Source organism: Oncorhynchus tshawytscha, linkage group LG26 (assembly GCF_018296145.1).
Source record: "Oncorhynchus tshawytscha isolate Ot180627B linkage group LG26, Otsh_v2.0, whole genome shotgun sequence".
NCBI lineage: Eukaryota > Metazoa > Chordata > Actinopteri > Salmoniformes > Salmonidae > Oncorhynchus > Oncorhynchus tshawytscha.
Window position 1 is genome coordinate 32,330,415 of NC_056454.1, and position 19,257 is coordinate 32,349,671.

Below are 19,257 nucleotides of genomic sequence, written 5' to 3' on the forward strand. Positions count from 1 at the left end.
ATATGTCTGCTGCTCTAAACTATACGTATATATGATAATACATTTACAGTAACATTTTATGCTATTATCAGAGCTGATTACACAATATCACAATGTTTTTTGAACATGTTCTATGTGTCTTTGTATACTGGGGCAAATTGTCACATGTGAAGACTTGCCCAAGATCATTGAGACACTTGTCCCAAACTGACATGTGTGCTATTGTTGGCTAAATCTCAAGGTTAGCTCAACATAGGAATGCAACTAAAGTATCAAAAGACACGTTATTGTCTCCATTACTCAGTGCAAAATTATAATTTTGAACATTCATAAACAAGTTTTATTGCATTAAATGTAACGTGACAATTTTTAAAACTTTTGCCCACATGTGAACACGAAGTTGGCCATAGAACATGTAGTCACATAAAGTAGCTATTTGAGATTGCGCCTCTCATGTTAGAGGTATGAACAGTTTGACCATTTACCCGAATGACAACTTACCTCGTTCTCCCCTACAACTTTATAGCATAGTTTTAAGATTCAAAGTCAAATAAAAGCTCACCTGCTGCCTCCGACGTAATGTTTCATATCCACCACAAGACGACGCCATTGTCTTTCCAATGTAACCGCAGCAGCATCCTTCAGCAACAACAAAACAACATTTATTGCTCTGTTGTGAGAAATACAGATCTCTGACAGTGTGCCTGTGCACATATCAGTGACCGTGACGTCAAGGTTTCCCTCACCCACGCCAATTAAAATCTTATGGACACATATGATGTGTTCCCGTTCTTAACGAATAAACAATGACATTTCATAATTTCATCACATATTCGAGTGGCACCTGTGTTTCTTAATTACAAAAACAAAAGTTACGATTACCGTTTTATTGTCTTCTTCGAAGAACGTAGTAAAACAGATAAGGAAAGATGTAATTATGATATATGGGTGACTGTTATCTGTGTTTTAATAGAACAACAAGACATACAATTAAAGTTCCCAACATTGATCCCCTGAACATTAATATTGCCTTACGAAGAGGTGCGTTTTTTTGCCTTAAAATAATTGATTTCTTTACTTTTTCCTAAACTTTTATTCCAATTCAAATCAAATTGTATTTGTCAAATGCGCCGAATACAACAGGTGTAGATAGACCTTACAGTGAATGCTTACATACACTACAGCTGCACACACTGTGTGTAGTTTACTATTGGACATCATTCTGAGTTCCCTACAAATTATAATGCTTTTATACTACTTTAGTTATTATTATATTACAACTATAAGCCTAATATGTTAATATTTATATTACGACATAATAATACTAACACTATTATGATTATTATTTATTGATATTATTAGGATATTGGTGTTATTATTAATTTCCGTAATAAACTATATAGATCATGTGCACTCCGTAGGGGTTCAGGCAGGCACGTTTATGCAGCAGGTGGTCACCTGCTATATGAAACCCCTGGAAGTGTTCTTAGCATATTATTGAAACCAAAATCCATCCCGCTATGGGCCACAGCTGAGTCCCGAGCCAGGATTTTACTGTACACATCCCAAATGGCACCCCATTCCCTACATAGTGCACTACTTTTGACCAGAGCCCTATATTCGCCCTAATCACAACTACTGCAATAAATAGGGATTAGGGTGGCATTTGGGACATTTCCACTGTCTGCACCTTCCAGCGTGATTTATTACACGCCAATACCAAATAACTAATCAGTGGTCTAACTAATTAATGCACATTTGCATTTTTGCATAAGCAATTAGTGCGATGAAAGTGAATTAATTCCGTTTAGCATTTCATTGCAATCTAAGCGTCTATTCAAGCGGATGGGCATTAGTGAAGGCTTGGAGTAGGGACTCAGGATGGTTTCCCTGCTCTGAGACAAGGCCGGACGGGGTTCTGATTAGGGAATGGAAGGTCAGATCCTCATATTCAAATAGCTGCAATGGGTTTAGGTTTTGTTTGCAACCAAACACCGAGTTGAACACAATGCATGTTCTCTCTGGTGAGACGGAATAAGGATTCGTTAAACTATGCTATGAGGTCACTGGGAAAACGGCTTGCTTTGCCTGATTTTGACACAATATAAACCTGGTTTATATTTTTGCATTTCATTTTTGGTTTTAAGAGCAAACAATAAAGTATCATATTATTGAGCACATAATACATTAATACTATTTGCAAAAAAGACAACACTATTACAATATGGCTACAATATAAAGGAATTAGTTGAATTTGCACACTTCTATTTGTGTCTTAAAACGCTTGGCAAATATGTTTAGCTAATATGTTCAACCGATAGCCTGGTCTTAGGGCGGTCACCAGAGTTTCATAACATTTGGGGATGAATCCCGAAGGCCAGGGACTGAGGGGTTTGCGGGCCTGAGAAAAAAAATAGCCTTTTCGAAAATAATTTCCTGCAATTCTACGTAACTTTACATGACTGTAGACATTTCAATAATGTTTTTTATACCACACAAAATGACAAACTACTCTGACATTGACATACTGAGATAAATAAAAAGGACGACCCATGTCTTCGATGCAACCAATAGCATAGGCCAATGAAAATACATATCTCAAGCCTACAATATGATGAGGAAATTATAGTTTCTAGTGGCATTCACTTATTATACAAACAGTTTTGTCCCTCAATTGTATTTTGAAATAATGAAAAATATAATTCAGCTGCTGGCTGCTGTTCATTGACAGCCACATTGACACCAGCAACAACTCAACAATCATCTGTTTGATATTTGCCGCGCAGGCTGACAATTTGCTTGATTCCCAACTCTAGGCATATGCGCTCATAAAGTGACAAAACACAATCAACAGCAATACATTTTTGAAATAAGCTATTAATCATCTGTGGCTAAATTATGCTCTATGGTGTAGTATTTGCAATTATTTCATTTATTTCTGTAGAGACAGAACTAAATATATAATTTGGCAAATGTATTTCAATTTATCTGCAGCACTTCCAGCACCTCTTCCTGAAAACGCACGAAATTTGCTGAAATGCATTATGTACATATATGCACGAATTGAATGTGAGATTGTGTTGCTTCCTGCGGTGCTATGTTTAATTCCGTACGCTGTGCTCTCTCTCCCTAAGGCCAAATAATCAACACTTCTTGTTATTAATTGAATGGATTGTGGTCAGTAACCAAATAGGAGATTATTGTGTAGGTAGGCCTACTGTTACAATAATATTTAAAATAATCTATCAGCAAGTAGCCTTGCCTACATTTACAAGATAATAAATGCAGTAAATCAATGAAGCCAATAGGCTAGTGGTTTCAGCTAGATTGTTTTTGAAACGATGTAGGCCTTATGATCTTTTTAACCAATAAGAAAATATGTCAAAATTACTTGATAGCCTATAGCAAAGGTGTAAAGGTGGATTCACATCAGTAGACTAAGTGAAATGCATCAGAAAGTTATTGGAAAGTTCAGGAAAACATCAGGGAAGCTCATCAGGTAGGCTGTAGCCCTAATGTGTGTGTGTGTGTGTGTGTGTGTGTGTGTGTGTGTGTGTGTGTGTAGAGAGAATATCTGCATTGCTTTCAATTGCTAGACTAATGATCACTAGCACTCACCTCCACTTAGCTAACATTTCCCAGCATAATTGTAACTAAATATCCAAAAGGAGATTCAGTGCAAACAACAATCTGACATTGATTGATTTATCAAGGCTTGTCTCAAAGCAGCAAGGATCCTGTCCCAATCAAAACATAGCTGGAACTATCAGTTGACTACACATGACAATTGCTTTACATTTATTATAACCAGTGGTGTAGTGCTATCTTTTAGGTAGCCTACCAGAGCACAATGTTGTATTGTTATTACATCATCATTTCTGAATGAAAGTTGGTACCTACATGTAGCCTATTGTAGGCTATAAAATCATTGTAGAATATACATACAATAGGCCTACATCCTCCACATTGCACAATTCCATATGCCTACACATAAGTGGCTCAATAAAAATGTTATATTTTTTCAAGCCTAAAACACCAAATTAGGCCGTCATCACTGTCAATCATGAATAATAATTCTTCACATTTTACAGGTAAAACGTCCATGCTGAATGCATGCCAACCATTGGATCCCAATCTGTTTCATGTGAATATGCATTTCGATCTTCTTGAATGATGTAGACTAAGTAGCCTAACTACTGTTTCATCGAATTTTAGAGCAGATGGAGTTGAACACAGCCACCTGCATTTTGTTTCATTCAAAGCACATTTTAGACTATGGCACCTGCTGTTGAGTTCTATTCACATGAGAAAAATCCTAAATTGTCATAAGAAATTAAGTGGTGTTTTTGGAATTCGTTTTGTTCTGTAAAATACTAATGAATCATTAAGTAATCTTGCAAGACATAGCACCATTCTGAGAAGTGGCTGAGCGTGGAAGTGGCACTACACCCCTGATTATAACCGTTGGGTGACTTCGGGAGTTTCAGCTCTAACCACAGCTTAAATTGCTCACTCAGTTGACAGCATTTTTTTTACACCATCGCAGCAGTGCAAAATATTCGGGGCTGACCCAAAAAGTCAGGCCTTACAGTGTATTACTGAGGCCTAAGTTAGTAATAACGGTCTGTAAACACTCAAATAAATTGTTTTTTTTAGTTGTTGTTTTCCCCCTTTAGAGCAGCCCACATTAGTTTTTTTGCCCCAGCACTACACAGCCGATTCAAATAACCAGCAGGGGGACAGAACCGAGTTTGGGAAACCCTTCTTTGGCGGTGTTGAAGTGCTGTGGGCGGTGTTGAAGTGCTGTGGGCGGTGTTGAAGTGCTGTGCTGTGGGCGGTGTTGAAGTGCTGTGGGCGGTGTTGAAGTGCTGTGGGCGGTGTTGAAGTGCTGTGGGCGGTGTTGAAGTGCTGTGGGCGGTGTTGAAGTGCTGTGGGCGGTGTTGAAGTGCTGTGGGCGGTGTTGAAGTGCTGTGGGCGGTGTTGAAGTGCTGTGGGCGGTGTTGAAGTGCTGTGTGGCGGTGTTGAAGTGCTGTGGGCGGTGTTGAAGTGCTGTGGGCGGTGTTGAAGTGCTGTGGGCGGTGTTGAAGTGCTGTGGGCGGTGTTGAAGTGCTGTGGGCGGTGTTGAAGTGCTGTGGGCGGTGTTGAAGTGCTGTGGGCGGTGTTGAAGTGTGCTGTGAAGTGGCGGTGTTGAAGTGCTGTGGGCGGTGTTGAAGTGCTGTGGTCGGTGTTGAAAATCTCAACTGTCTGCTACCACAGTTTACATGGTCAAAGAAATATATAGCCTGGGAAAATGTGTGATGGACCTTCTTCTAGCATTCTAGCAGGGTACTTTCGACCAACACAACTTGCCCTGGTTTTATGAAAGAATCAAGATAAGGTGTTCCCTGCTTCTCTCTCAGGCAGTACTTCGAGGGGACCAGGTTCTGTGGCCACTTGAAGATTACCTAGTTCACCAAGCAGAGCCGTGCTCTGTGCTACTCAACAGGGCAATTTTAAAAGACCCTGTTAAATATAGACCCACAGGGATGATTCAGAGCCGAGCAAACTGTGTAAACTTGTAAGTGTTTTTCTTGGGGTGTCAGACACTATGGAGTTTAACTTTAGGCATTTTCATGGAGATTGTTGCTGCCCGTAGCATTGAATGCCAGGGAAGCCAGCGAGCATTTGGCCTCCCTTGATAAAGAAAGTATAACATAATAGCCAATCAGCATTGAGCTAAAGTGAGTGAGCTAAACTGTGAATGGTCCTGCTGTGCCAGTTTGGATTTGACGTCACTCCTACTAAATCGCATTGAGAGCATATGTCATTGACAGAAAAAAACTTGAATTGTTGCATCTGATTGTGTTGTCTTCCAGTGTTTAACTAGCTAGCTAAAATTGTCCCTTTTCTAAGTTTGCCATGGTTGGAAATTGGGATATGGTTTACTTAATTCTCCATACTGGGCAATTCTCCATACTGTTAAGATGGCGCCGAAGAGGATGGCTGACATTTTACATGCTTCTAACCAATTGTGCTATTTTTTTTTTTTTTTGTAACTTAAAAAAAAAAAAAAAAACTATTTTGTACATTATGTTGCTGCTACCGACTCACCAAGAACTGAAAGAAGCTTTTTCCTTTAACAAGTGCGACAAGAAGGATATACTGCTCTCCCGGGAACAGGCCCAGATCCCCGTCATTTGCGTGAAGAAAAGACGGAGGAAAAGAGGATGCAGATCGGGCTGACTTCTGAGAATCCGTATGCGAGCGAGTAAACTCCCACTGCCATCCGTTCTACTTGCTAACATGCAATCATTGGAAAACAAAATTGATAACCTACGATTACGATTATCCTACCAACGTGACATTAAGAACCGTAATATCTTACGTTTCACCGATTTGTGGCTGACGAACGACACGGATAATATAGAACTGGAGTGATATTTCATGCACCGGCAGAACAGAGAAGCTACGTCTGGAAAGACGAGGGGTGGGGGTGTGTGTCTTTTTGTCAACAAGCTGTAGACCACAAGCAAAAACTAAAGCAGTACGTACCAGTGACTCGCTCAATATGAAAGTGATCAGATGACGCGGATGCTACGCTACAGGACTGTTTTGCTAGCACTGACTGGAAAATGTTCCGGGTTTCATCCAATGGCATTGGGGAGTATACCATCTCAGTCATCAGCTTTATCAATAAGTGCATTGATGACGTCATCCCCAAAGTGACCGTACATATATCCCAACCAGAAGCCATGGATTATAGGCAACATCCACATCGAACTAAAGGCTAGTGCTGCCGCATTCAAGGAGCGGGACATTAATCTGGACACTTATAAGAAATTCCGCTATGCCCTCAGACGAACCATCAAACAAGCAAAGGATCAATACCGGATTAAGATTGAATCCTACTACACCGGCTCTGACACTCGTCAGATGTGGCAGAGCAATGAAAACTATTGTGGACTACAAAGGGAAACCCAGATGCGAGCTGCCCAGTGACGAGCTGAATGCATTTTATGCTTGCTTCGAGGCAAGCAACACTGAAGCATGTGCGAGAGCACCAGCTGTTCTGGATGACTGTGTGATAACGTTCTCGGTAGCCAATGTGAGCAAGACCTTTAAACAGGTCAACATTCACAAAGCCGCGGGGCCAGATGGATTACCAGAACGTGTACTCAAAGCATGCGCTGACCAACTGGCAAGTGTCTTCAATGACATTTTCAACCTCTCCCTAACTGAGTCTGTAATACATGTCCTACATGTTTCAAGCAGACCACCATAGTCCCTGTGCCCAAGGAAGCAAAGGTAACCTGCCTAAATGATTACCGCCCATAGCACTCACGTTGGTAGCCATGAAGTGCTTTGAAAGGGTGGTCATGACTCACATCAACGGCATCCTTCTAGACACCCTAGACCCACTCCAATTCGCATACCGCCCCAACAGATCCACAGATGAGGCATTCTCAATCACACTCCACACTGCCCTTTCCCACCTGGACAAAAGGAACACCTATGTGAGAATGCTGTTCATTGACTACAGCTCAGAGTTCAACACCATAGCGCCCACGAAGCTCATCACTAAGCTAAAGACCCTGGGACTAAACACTTTCCTCTGCAACTTCCTGACGGGCCACCCCCAGGGGGTAAGGGTGGCAACAGCACATCTGCCACGCTGATCCTCAACACTGGGGCCCCTCAGGGGTGTGTACTTAGTCTCCTCCTGTATTCCCTGTTCACCCACGACTGCATGGCCAAACACAACTCCAACACCATCATGAAGTTTGCTGACACAACAGTGGTAGGCCTGATCACAAACAATGATAAGACAGCCTATAGAGAGGAGGTCAGAGACCTGGCAGTCTGGTGCCAGGACAATAACCTCTCCCTCAGTGTGAGCAAGACAAAGGAGCTGATTGTGGACTACAGGAAAAGACGGGCCGAACAGGCCCCCATTAACATCAACGGGGCTGTAGTGGAGCAGGTCGAGAGTTTCAAGTTCCTTGGTGTGCACATCGCCAACAAACTTCCATGGTCCACACACACTAAGACAGTCGTGAAAAGGCCACAACAAAATATTTTACCCCCCAGGAGACTGAAAAGATTTGACATGGGTTCCCAGATCCTCAAAAAGTTCTACAGCTGCACCATCGAGAGCATCCTGACCTGTTGCATCACCGCCTGGTATGGCAACTGCTCTGCATCTGACCATAAGGCACTACAGAGGGTAATGCGTACGGCCCAGTACATCACTGGAGCCAAGCTTCCTGCAGTACAGGACCTATATAATATGCAGTGTCAGAGGAAAGCACATAAAATGATCAGAGACTCCAGTCACCCAAGTCATAGATTGTTTTCTCTGCTACCACACGGCAAGCGGTACCGGAGCGCCAAGTCTAGGACCAAAAGGCTCCTTAACAGTTTCTGCCCCCAAGCCATAAGACTGCTGAACAATTAATCAAATGGCCACCGGACTATTATATTGACACACACACACACACACACTTGTTTTGTACACTGCTGCTATTGGCTGTTTATTATCTATGCATAGTCACTTCACCCCTACCTACATGTACAAATTGCCTCATCTAACCTGTACCCCCGCACACTGACTTGGTACCGGTACCCCTTGTATATAGCCTCGTTATTGTTATGTTATTGTGTTACTTTTTATTATTTAAATGTTTTTACTTTTGTTTATTTGGTAAATATTTTCTTAACTCTTCTTGAACTGCATTGTTGGTTAAGGGCTTTAAGGGCTTGTAAGTTAGCATTTCACGGTAAGGTCTACACTTGTTGTATTCGGTGCATGTAACAAACAAAGTTTGATTTGATTATAATGGGGATTCTGATCCAGCCATTAATTCATACATTGTGCCCCTGGCTTCAGATGATGGAAGTTCAATGTAGATAGATGTAGAAGGCTAATTTTAAATAGCTAACATTGCCCATGAAAGGAAGTTAGACTAGCAAACAAGCATTTTAGCCAGGTAGCCTAGGACAACAAAAAATAAACGTTTGTATTGTATGATAAGAGTGATAGACCATTTCGGATGTCACTGTTTCGGATGTCACCTACTGTTTCGCATTTCGGATGTCACCTACTAAGTGTAGGTGATTTGATGATGTTGAAATGTTGAAGTTGAAATGTTGCTGGAATAGTGGAGGCAGCTCCTGTTTTTTTTTGCGACTTGTGGTAACTCTCCGTGGTTCTAAATCCATAGTTGTTTAGTGGTCCGTCCAAAAATGTCACAAATATTAACTTGCTTGACCATGCTTTAAGTCATGTAACTGTTTGTTACATGCAATATGCTTTGCGGACTTCACTGGACAGAGGTTGCTCTCTGGTTTTGTGATGAAACAAAGCTGTGGTTGAATTTATTCTGCCACTGTATCGTCTTATTGTCTTAGGCCTATATCACAGCTGCAAGTTATATGAACTATCAGGTCATAGAGAAAACAACATAATTATCAAAACACAGGTTGTAAAATGGCTTTTATGTATGGCTTCCCCAGTGATTATACCCACGCATCGCTACTGCAATAATGGCATACTCTTTTGGACCAACATCAGATATACATACATAGACAGAGGGGCGCTGTTTCACTCACTCTGATGCTTTCTCCGGTGAGATACAGTACATTCAGCCTCTTGTGAATTGAAGGAAAATTATGAACACAGAGAAAAGCCTGGCTTTTCTTGGCATCCATGAATACACACAAATGGCATATTTCCCATTTGCAAGTTAACATTTTTGTGATTGTCCATAATTTAGGCAAAATGGTTTTACTTTACGCCTTTTTATTGGAATAAAGAAGGGAGTTATTTTAGCAATTATCCATCAGCAGGCCTAGGCTACTGTAGGCTATATATACATATACTGAACAAAAATATAGACACAACATGCAACAATTTGAATGATTTTCCTGAGTTACAGTTCATATAAGAAAATCAGTCGATTTAAATAAATAAATTAGGCCCTAATCTATGGATTTTAACAGACTGGGCAGGGGTGCAGCCATGCGTGGGCCTGGGAGGGCATAGGCCCACCACTTGGGAGCCAGCTCCATTTTTCCCCACAAAAGGGCTTTATTACAGACAGAAATACTCCTCAGTTTCATCAGCTGTATGTGTGGCTGGTCTCAGACAATCCAGTGGATAAAGAAGCCGGATATGGAGATCCTGGGCTGGTGTCGTTACACGTGGTCTGAGGTTGTGAGGCTGGTTGGACGTACTGCCAAATTCTCTAAAACGAGGTCGAAGGAGGCTTATGGTAGAGAAATGCACATCCAATTATCTGGTAACAGCTCTGGTGGACATCCCTGCAGTCAGCATGCCAACTGCACGCTCCTTCAAAACTTGAGACATCTGTGGCATTGTGTTGTTTGGTTGTTTGATAAAACTGCAGATTTTAGTGTGGCCTTTTATTGTCCCCAGCACAAGGTGCACCTGTGTAATGATATTTCTGTTTAATCGTTTTCTTGATATGCCACACCTGTCAGGTGGATGCTGGCAAAGGTGAAATACTCACGAACAGAGTTGTAAACAAATTTGTTTTCAAAATTTGAGAGAAATAATATTTTTGTGCATATGGACAATTTTGGGGATCTTTTATTTCATGAAACATGGGACCAATATTTTACATATTGCGTTTATATTTTTGATCAGTATAAATTGGTTTATTTAAACAGACTTATAAATAACTAAAATATTCCCATTGATTTGTGAAGAATATAACTTATAAATGTCTCATAAGCTTAGTACAACTGTCCTGCCATATCAGAACCCAAAATATAAAATTGTTTTGCTCCAATGTTTGTAAACAAAGTAAAACTTTAATTTTGAAACCATGGATGGTCAGTCCTTGCATCCATAGGTCTGTCTATGAATTTGAGAATGGTACATTTCTCCAGCCCCATCCCTCAGCTTTTTACCAAACAACAGCTGAGAGTCGCTTTGTTATTTTTTTCTACAGCTGATTGCTGCTTTAAAGATATTGATAATTCATCCCTATGTGCTTATGGTTGCATTTCCATGTGACCAAATGCAAGTAACCAATGATTATATCCTCAAGATATAAATTACTAATTTTGTGAATGACCAGACAGTCCGTATGGTTTTAGTTTGGGTAGCAGATGATGTAATTTTCATTATTTATATGGTACACATGTTATAGTCCAGCTCTATAACTATTCTGCTTAAATATTAATGATTTCTCTCGTGCTTCAGTTTTGTTTAGATTGTCTGTTGTTACCCCCACTTGTTACGGTGTCTTTCTGTACAACGGTCAACACGTCGATTTTGTTGGGGGGTTAAATTGAACAGAAGACTGCAGATTTTGGACGTTGCATCAGGGTAGTGAGCTGTGAAACAGGCTTTTGTTGGTGCGCGTGCGACTCGCGTGCCGACCAGCAGATTGAAAAGAGGGGGAGACTCCAGGTTCATTACTTCAACCAGCTCGGTCCAGACCATTACAACCACTGTTGCAACATCATCAACATCACGCACTGCTAGAGATGGGGGACAATAACACTTCAACTATTGCAGATAATCACTGATGCAGGCAGCAGTGAGCAAAACAACAAAAGTAATGCAGTTGGTCTAAATACATTGTTGTAATTACAATGTTGCATAGCATATAATTACTTGTGTTAGGTCTTTTCCATGGATAGCCTACTTTTATTTGAAAAAATGTCTCACAGCATTATCATGCGCTGAAAAATAGATATGAAGGGCCAGTATGGGGCCTTTACGGCCAGCAAGGGCCTTATTCTTGTCTTGGTGACTTGACGTGTTTATTAGGCTATTTAATGTGTTCAATATCCGCAAAGTGGGCTAATGTGCATTATTCTATACACTAATGTACATTATTCTATAATTATGATATTTATGATTAATAACATCATAATCAACCCATTTATAAGAGGACACACGTGGGGAATGGGTTGGGCTTGAGTATTAGTAGTGATTGAATATGTCCTATGCTCGAAAGGGTTCATCCATCCTGCGGGTCCACACGGATCCACGGAGGCCCTAACTGGCGACAGATGGCCACTTTCTTTTGGCCACAAAGGAGCGGAATACAGAGCCCTGGCGAATACAAATGGGACCGTGTCACGTGACGCTTGGGGCCGTTTCTGCTTGACGTAGATGGACCATATGGCGCGTGCCGAGAGTAAGGCCATGGGTGGGTGGAGCCTGTTCCTGCCAGTCATTGGGTGAAGCGATGGTGATGGTATTAGGGATACAACCATAGAGACATACAGGTTCATCTTTCTCTCCCAGTCCCTTGCAGCATCATCAGCAGCAGCACTATATAACACGAGCATCCGTCGGCGCAGCCACATTACAGTCCATTCACCGGACCTCACACTTCAGGAGGGGCATGCCAGAGTCATAACAAGGTCATTCTGCAAAACATAGGTATTTATTTATCAATCATATAATGTAATTACTTATTTATGCAAATGTTTTGGGTGAAAGGAATGCTGTGATTTGTCTGTTACATTGACATAAAGCAGGCTACAATTATTCAGCAGTTAAAGGTTTTCTGAACAAGCTTGAATTATTTATTGATACAAACCTTCTCAGATGAGAGGTGATGTGACCATTTCGCACCTGTTACAGAAAGGAAACAGGGATTCGGATATTCTGATTGAACTCAGCAATGACATCAGATGTCTCAATTAACTGGAGATTTAAAAATAAGTCATTGAAAATCATTTTGATCAAATTGACTTGTTATGTCAAGCTATTAGGTGATAATTGAATAATTGATGTATTATGCTCCTATGTTTTGGTTTATCCTGACCACAAATTAATGTTCTACATTTTGCTCTTAAACTCTTATGAATTTTTATGACACATATAATCATCTGTATTGCAAAAGTAATATTGGATCTGGTACAAAAATAGTTTTTTTTGTTTGACTTAGATTAGTAGCCCAATGCACCAGTAGCCCATGTTCCAAAACGAACTCTTATTGAATAGGCTATTAGTCAAGTACCAAATTATGTCCAAATGAGTCTGCTCACGGTTGTCTTTTTTATTGGCAGATTTCCAATATGACTAAATCCTACACGGAACAGACCATGATGTCATCAGAACCCCAGGATTCTGAGACCTGGACTGACGAATGTCAGCGCTCCCAGGACAAACAGGATATGGAGAAGAACAACGGCGCGCTTGAGTCCATGCACGGGGCCCTCGAGGATGACGACGAAGATGGGTTAAACAGACTGGATGAGGATGATGATGAGGAGGAAGAGGAAGAGGAGGAAGAGGAAGGCGACGATCAAAAGCCTAAACGTCGTGGACCAAAAAAGAAGAAAATGACAAAAGCCAGGATGCAGAGGTTTAAGATGAGGCGCCACAAGGCGAACGCGCGGGAAAGGAATCGTATGCACGGACTCAACGACGCGCTGGAGAGTTTGCGTAAAGTTGTGCCATGTTACTCCAAAACCCAAAAGCTCTCAAAAATCGAGACTCTGCGGCTGGCTAAAAACTACATCTGGGCCCTGTCAGAGATCCTGCGGTCAGGGAAGAGCCCAGACGTCATATCATTTGTCCAGGCCTTGTGTAGGGGCTTGTCACAGCCCACTACTAACCTAGTGGCAGGCTGTCTCCAGCTCAACCCCAGAACTTTCCTCCCGGAGCAGACACAGGAGATACCATCTCATATGCAACCAGCAAGTGCTTCCTTCGCCGCGCATCCATACTCCTACCAGACCCCGGGTCTTCCCAGCCCTCCATATGGTACAATGGACAGCTCCCACGTCTTCCACGTCAAGCCCCATTCATACGGAAGCGCGCTGGAGCCGTTCTTTGAGACCGCGCTGCCGCTTACAGACTGCACTAGTCCATCATTCGACGGACCCTTAAGCCCACCACTGAGTGTCAACGGGAACTTTTCCTTCAAACACGAGCCTTCGTCAGAGTTCGAAAAGAACTACGCCTTTACGATGCACTACCAGGCTGCTGCGGGACTGGCAGGTCCACAGGGACACGCGTCCCTTTACCCGAGCTCTGCGCCGCGGTGTGAGATACCGATGGAAAACATTATGCCGTACGAAGGACACACTCATCACGAGAGAGTCATGAATGCTCAGCTTAACGCTATATTTCATGAATCGTAAATACATTGAACGTGCATCAAAGACTGATAAGCGCGTCATGATATGGTATCCTCTTGCCACTGATGCAAAATAGCAATTATAATCCGCTTGTATGTATTTACTGTTGTTACTGCCTTTAGAAGTGCGGATGCATATACATATTCTTTTTCACCTAATGTACTGTATTGTATTCGCTTCTACATTATGGTACAGGTCACGTTGTGGAAATAGTGGTGACCATACTGAGAATGTGTTGATTATCCACGTTACAAAATCACAAGCAATAATTTGGAAAACTATGCAATTTATAAACAAATACTTGGGACAATAAAAAAAATATAATAAATATTTCTATATTTTTCAACCTGATTTTACAACTGATCTATCCTATCCTGAATAATTTTGTTGTGATTTTGTACAGCATTATTCATTATTAGTTCCTATTTCATTTCATGTTACTCCATGCTACGTTTTATAAAATAGTTATGTCATGTTTATATGATGCAACCGTTTTATGAAAGATCATTATCTATACAGAGGCAAGTGCTTATACTCTGTTGCCTTAGCGATTATTTACTGCAATTCGTGCAAAGCTGCACAATATTGAACATTTTATTTCCCCCCAAAACATAGCCTATCTTGGCTCCTTAACAATCAGGAATGTTATATCGCTGAATAGGTGGACAATACATAGGGGATACTTACTTGCAAAGTAAGCCTAAAGACCTTGATTGTGTATAAAAAGCTTAACTATCACCTGAAAATACTCATTGTATAAAATGAATGATTTATTATTTCATATAAAACATGTACATTGACGTGGGCCATACCCCATGCGAAATCATCTGCAGCACATTTTGGAACAAATCAGGCACCATCTCATTGTGCCATTGCATGAATGTGCAAATCAGTGAAGAAGAGCCATTTGCAGCATCTGATGCTCAAATTCAATGTGTGTTGTATATCGTTTGTAAACATTTTACAATGTAGGAGGGTGTTAGAGCCCATTAGAGGACCGCGTGGCATTAAATTACTCATAACATGTTCGTTACTTATCCTATATTTATTTCGAAGGTTTAAACGTTTAATTCTCTCCCAATGTGATTCAAGTGTACATAATTGCGTTGAGATAAATGTATAATGCATATCTCATGAGGAGCACTCAATTATTTATATAATAAAGTGAATGAGTAGCCTACAATTTCTATCACTATTGTCTGTTAACCTACCAACATCTCTATTATAGGTTAATAATCCAATTATAAGTAAAAAATAACATCTAAAGTAAACGTATAACTTAAACTGTCAAACCACGTGTTTTTAAGGCAAAACTAAGTAAGACTTCGCAATGGTTTAAAGTCCCTCAGTCTGCGTGGTTGCAAAATAACCTTGACTTCTTTTGGGATAGTCCTTTTGGTCTGGCAAATCATCCGAGACAATCTAGTCCCGATTATTCTTTTTCATGCATCACTATTATGCACGATGGATAGTGAACATTTACTTGCCCATATGTAAATGTTCTCTTAATACATTATTACAATTACAAAGCAACTTAATATGAGTGAAAATGAGCAAACATCCCCCCTATTAAATGTAGGCAGACCTTAAGGCTGAAGGACAAAACAAGCGTTTTTCCTGCCATGCCACGGGTAGCTGCAGTCAAGGGGCATTCACATGCCTCCATGGTGGAGTCCCAAATGCCACCCTAATACTCTGGAGCAGAACACCACGAGTCCTAGTCGAAAGTAGTCCGCGATATGTGCCATTTAGGACTTACACCACAGTGTATGCAAACCGAGCTAGGCACATATGTTACTTCTGTAGGGGAGGTTTTTAATTTATGAAAATTATATTGTGTATGCATAAACACTCACTGGCTGCATCTATAACCCCAAACTTCCATCATAAGGGAAAACCCCAGCGAGTGAGCTAGCCAGCCAACATCAATATGGTAGTTATATTCTGCATTGTGCTGTATATTTCCTGTTAAAGTAGTATGAATAACGATTGGTGGCGTATTGTATCCGCCCTTCCTCGATAATATACCAGCACCACCGTTCAATTGGCATGGGTAAACCATTGGAATAATTTAATGACTACATGTTAGATGAAAGTAAAACCTCACTGCATGCCCCGAAAAATTACAGAAATATGCAGTCCTGAAATCTGTATCCCATAGCCTCTGTCAACGGGTCTCCAAAACACTTATTTATAATTTCAAACATGCACAGTTTTGTTATTTCAGACCTTTACCCTGGACCAATCAAATCACAGGGGGCGTGCATCCCTCCGTGTCATCCGAATCTTTATAAATGGGCTTGCAGGGTTCCTGTGTTAAATCAGGAACTGTCCATGGTGCTGCGAAGGCTATTGGTGCCTCAGCTGCCCTGTCGAGGTCTATACCTTTATTGCTCAGTATATAACAGCATATTCCATTGAATGTCAGAACTATATAAAGGCCATTGTTCTATATTTAGTTCGATTGAGTCATAAACCCTGATAATAAAACAGAGTTAAACGCAATGTCATAATAGACATCAGGATAGGCAAAAAAAAAAGATCAACCAATACCCTACCTGTGCATAACTTAAACTTTATGAATATACAATCTGGATACGGTTATAGCCTATTGATAGACCAGGTTTATAATTACAATAGCACACCATATAAAATAGTTGATATAAAGTCAGGGTGACTAATAACTGTAGGTTACACCATGCATAATAATTATACTACACCCTGAAAAAGGCGGCGTTGTTTGGTTGACCCAACTGCTGGGTTGCAGGCCTTGGGTCACTTCGTTGAGTTGTTTTCTTTAAAAAGAGCAAAGGTGGGTTGTTGCTGTGTTACTGAGATATGACACCGCTGATCAGATCAGAAGACTGGAGGCATAGTTAAGTAGGGGCATGGCTTTCAGGTAGTTCATTTTAGCCATACATATTAATCTGTTCTGTTGTATAGTTATCAAATGTTAAGGTTGAACATTCATATTTTTGTAGCTTCAATTAGGCTTACAGAAGTGTACAAGTTCCAAAAAGCCTGCAAATCGCATTGTTGGGATAGATACCACTTTATTATAACATGTAATACATAATCTTAACATTCTAGAAGAATGTGTAAAATGCAAAAACAATTAAGGTTAACTTAACACGATGAACAGGAATGGCATTTACTCTTTACCAATAAAACCTGATAATACTAGAGATCCCGTCAGTCTCCACATATTTGGGAAATCTGCATTTTGTTTTTTTTGCCCCTAATTTGTGGAACAAATGCAGAGTTCACAATAGTTAGATGTGCTGGTGCCACTTAGGCAGTTTAAATGATTGATTGAGGACCTCTATGAAGTTGAATGTGATTACATTTATTATATGTTTATTTTCGTTAATTGTGTGCTGAATTATATTGTTACATACACATATACAGTACCAGCCAAAAGTTGACACACCTACTCATTCAAGGGTTTTTCTTAATTTTGACTATTTTCCACATTGTAGAATAATAGGGAAGACATAGAAACGATGAAATAACACATATGGAATCATGTAGTAACCAAAAAAGTGTTAAACAAATCAAAATATATTTGAGATTCAAATCAAATCAAATCAAATTTATTTATATAGCCCTTCGTACATCAGCTGATATCTCAAAGTGCTGTACAGAAACCCAGCCTAAAACCCCAAACAGCAAGCAATGCAGGTGTAGAAGCACGGTAGTCACCCTTTGCCTTGATAACAGCTTGAAACCCGCTTGGCATTCTCTCAACCAGCTTCATGAGGTTGTCACCTGGAATGCTTTTCAATTAACAGGTGTGCCTTGTTAATAAAAGTTAATTTGTGGAATTTGTTTCCTTCTTAATGCATTTGAGCCAATCAGTTGTGTTGTGACGAGGTAGGGTTGGTATACAGAAGATATCCCTAATTGGTAAAAGACCAAGTCCATATTATGGCAAGAACAGCTCAAATAGGCAATGAGAAACGACAGTCCATCATTACTTTAAGTCCCGATAGTCAGTCAATCCGGAAAATTTCCAGAAAACTGCAGTCGCAAAAACCATCAAGCGCTATGATGAAACTGGCTCTCATGAGGACTGCCACAGGAAAGGAAGACCCAGAGTTACCTCAGAGGATAAGTACCTCAGAGGATAAGTTCATTAGAGTTACCAGCCTCAGAAATGCCCTCCCAAACAAATGCTTCACAGAGTTCAAGTAACAGACATCTCAACATCAACTGTTCAGAGGAGACTGTGTTAATCAGGCCTTCATGGTCGAATTGCTGCAAAGAAACCACAATGAAAGGACACTAATAATGAGAAGAGACTTGCTTAGGCAAAGAAACACGAGCAATGGACATTAGACTGGTGGAAATCTGTCCTTTGGTCTGACGAGTCCAGATTTTTGGTTCCAACTGCTGTGTCTTTGTGAGATGCAGAGTTGGAAAACGGATGATCTCCACGTGTGGTTCCCACCGTGAAGAATGGAGGAGGAGGTGGGATGGTGTGGGGGTACTTCGCTGGTTACACTGTCAGTGATTTATTTAGAATTCAAGGCACGCTTAACCATCATGGCTACCACAGCATTCTGCTGCGGTACGCCATCCCATCTGGTTTGCGCTTAGTGGGACTATCATTTGTTTTTCAACAGGACAATGACCCAACACACCTCCAGGCTGTGTAAGGGCTATTTGACCAATAAGGAGAGTAATGGAGTGCTGCATCAGATGACCTGGCCCCCACAATCACCCAACCTCAACCCAATTGAGATGTTTTGGGATGAGTTGGACTGCAGAGTGAAGGAAAAGCAGCCAAACTGTGCTCAGCATATATGGTAACTCCTTCAAGACTGTTGGAAAAGAATTGCAGATTAAGCTGGTAGAGCGAATGGTAGAGCAAATGGTGGCTACTTTGAAGAATATAAAATATATTTTGATTTATTTAGCACTTTTATGGTTACTGCATGATTCCACATGATGTGTTATTTCTATGTTTTGATGTCTTCACTATTATTCTGCAATGTAGAAAATAGTAAAATAATGAAATACCCTAGAATGTGTAGGTGTGTCTACTTTTGGCTGGTACTTTATATGTGTATGTTGTTTCATTATTCCTTTTTTATTGTAATGTTTACAGGGCTCTCTTGTAAAATAGATGTTTAATCTCAATGTGACTCCCTGTTTAAATAAAGGTTC

The 19,257-nt window shown here is 40.6% G+C and overlaps 1 protein-coding gene across 1 annotated transcript; it reads left to right on the top strand.

The window, feature by feature from the left end:
* The first annotated feature begins 12,195 nt into the window (after positions 1-12,195).
* LOC112225554 (neurogenic differentiation factor 1-like) lies at positions 12,196-17,553 on the top strand. The gene is made up of 2 exons (XM_024389605.2): positions 12,196-12,379; positions 13,012-17,553. Exon 2 carries the CDS (start codon positions 13,021-13,023, stop codon positions 14,089-14,091), a length of 1,071 nt encoding a protein of 356 aa, XP_024245373.1. The 5' UTR covers positions 12,196-12,379; positions 13,012-13,020; the 3' UTR covers positions 14,092-17,553.
* Positions 17,554-19,257: the final 1,704 nt, after the last annotated feature.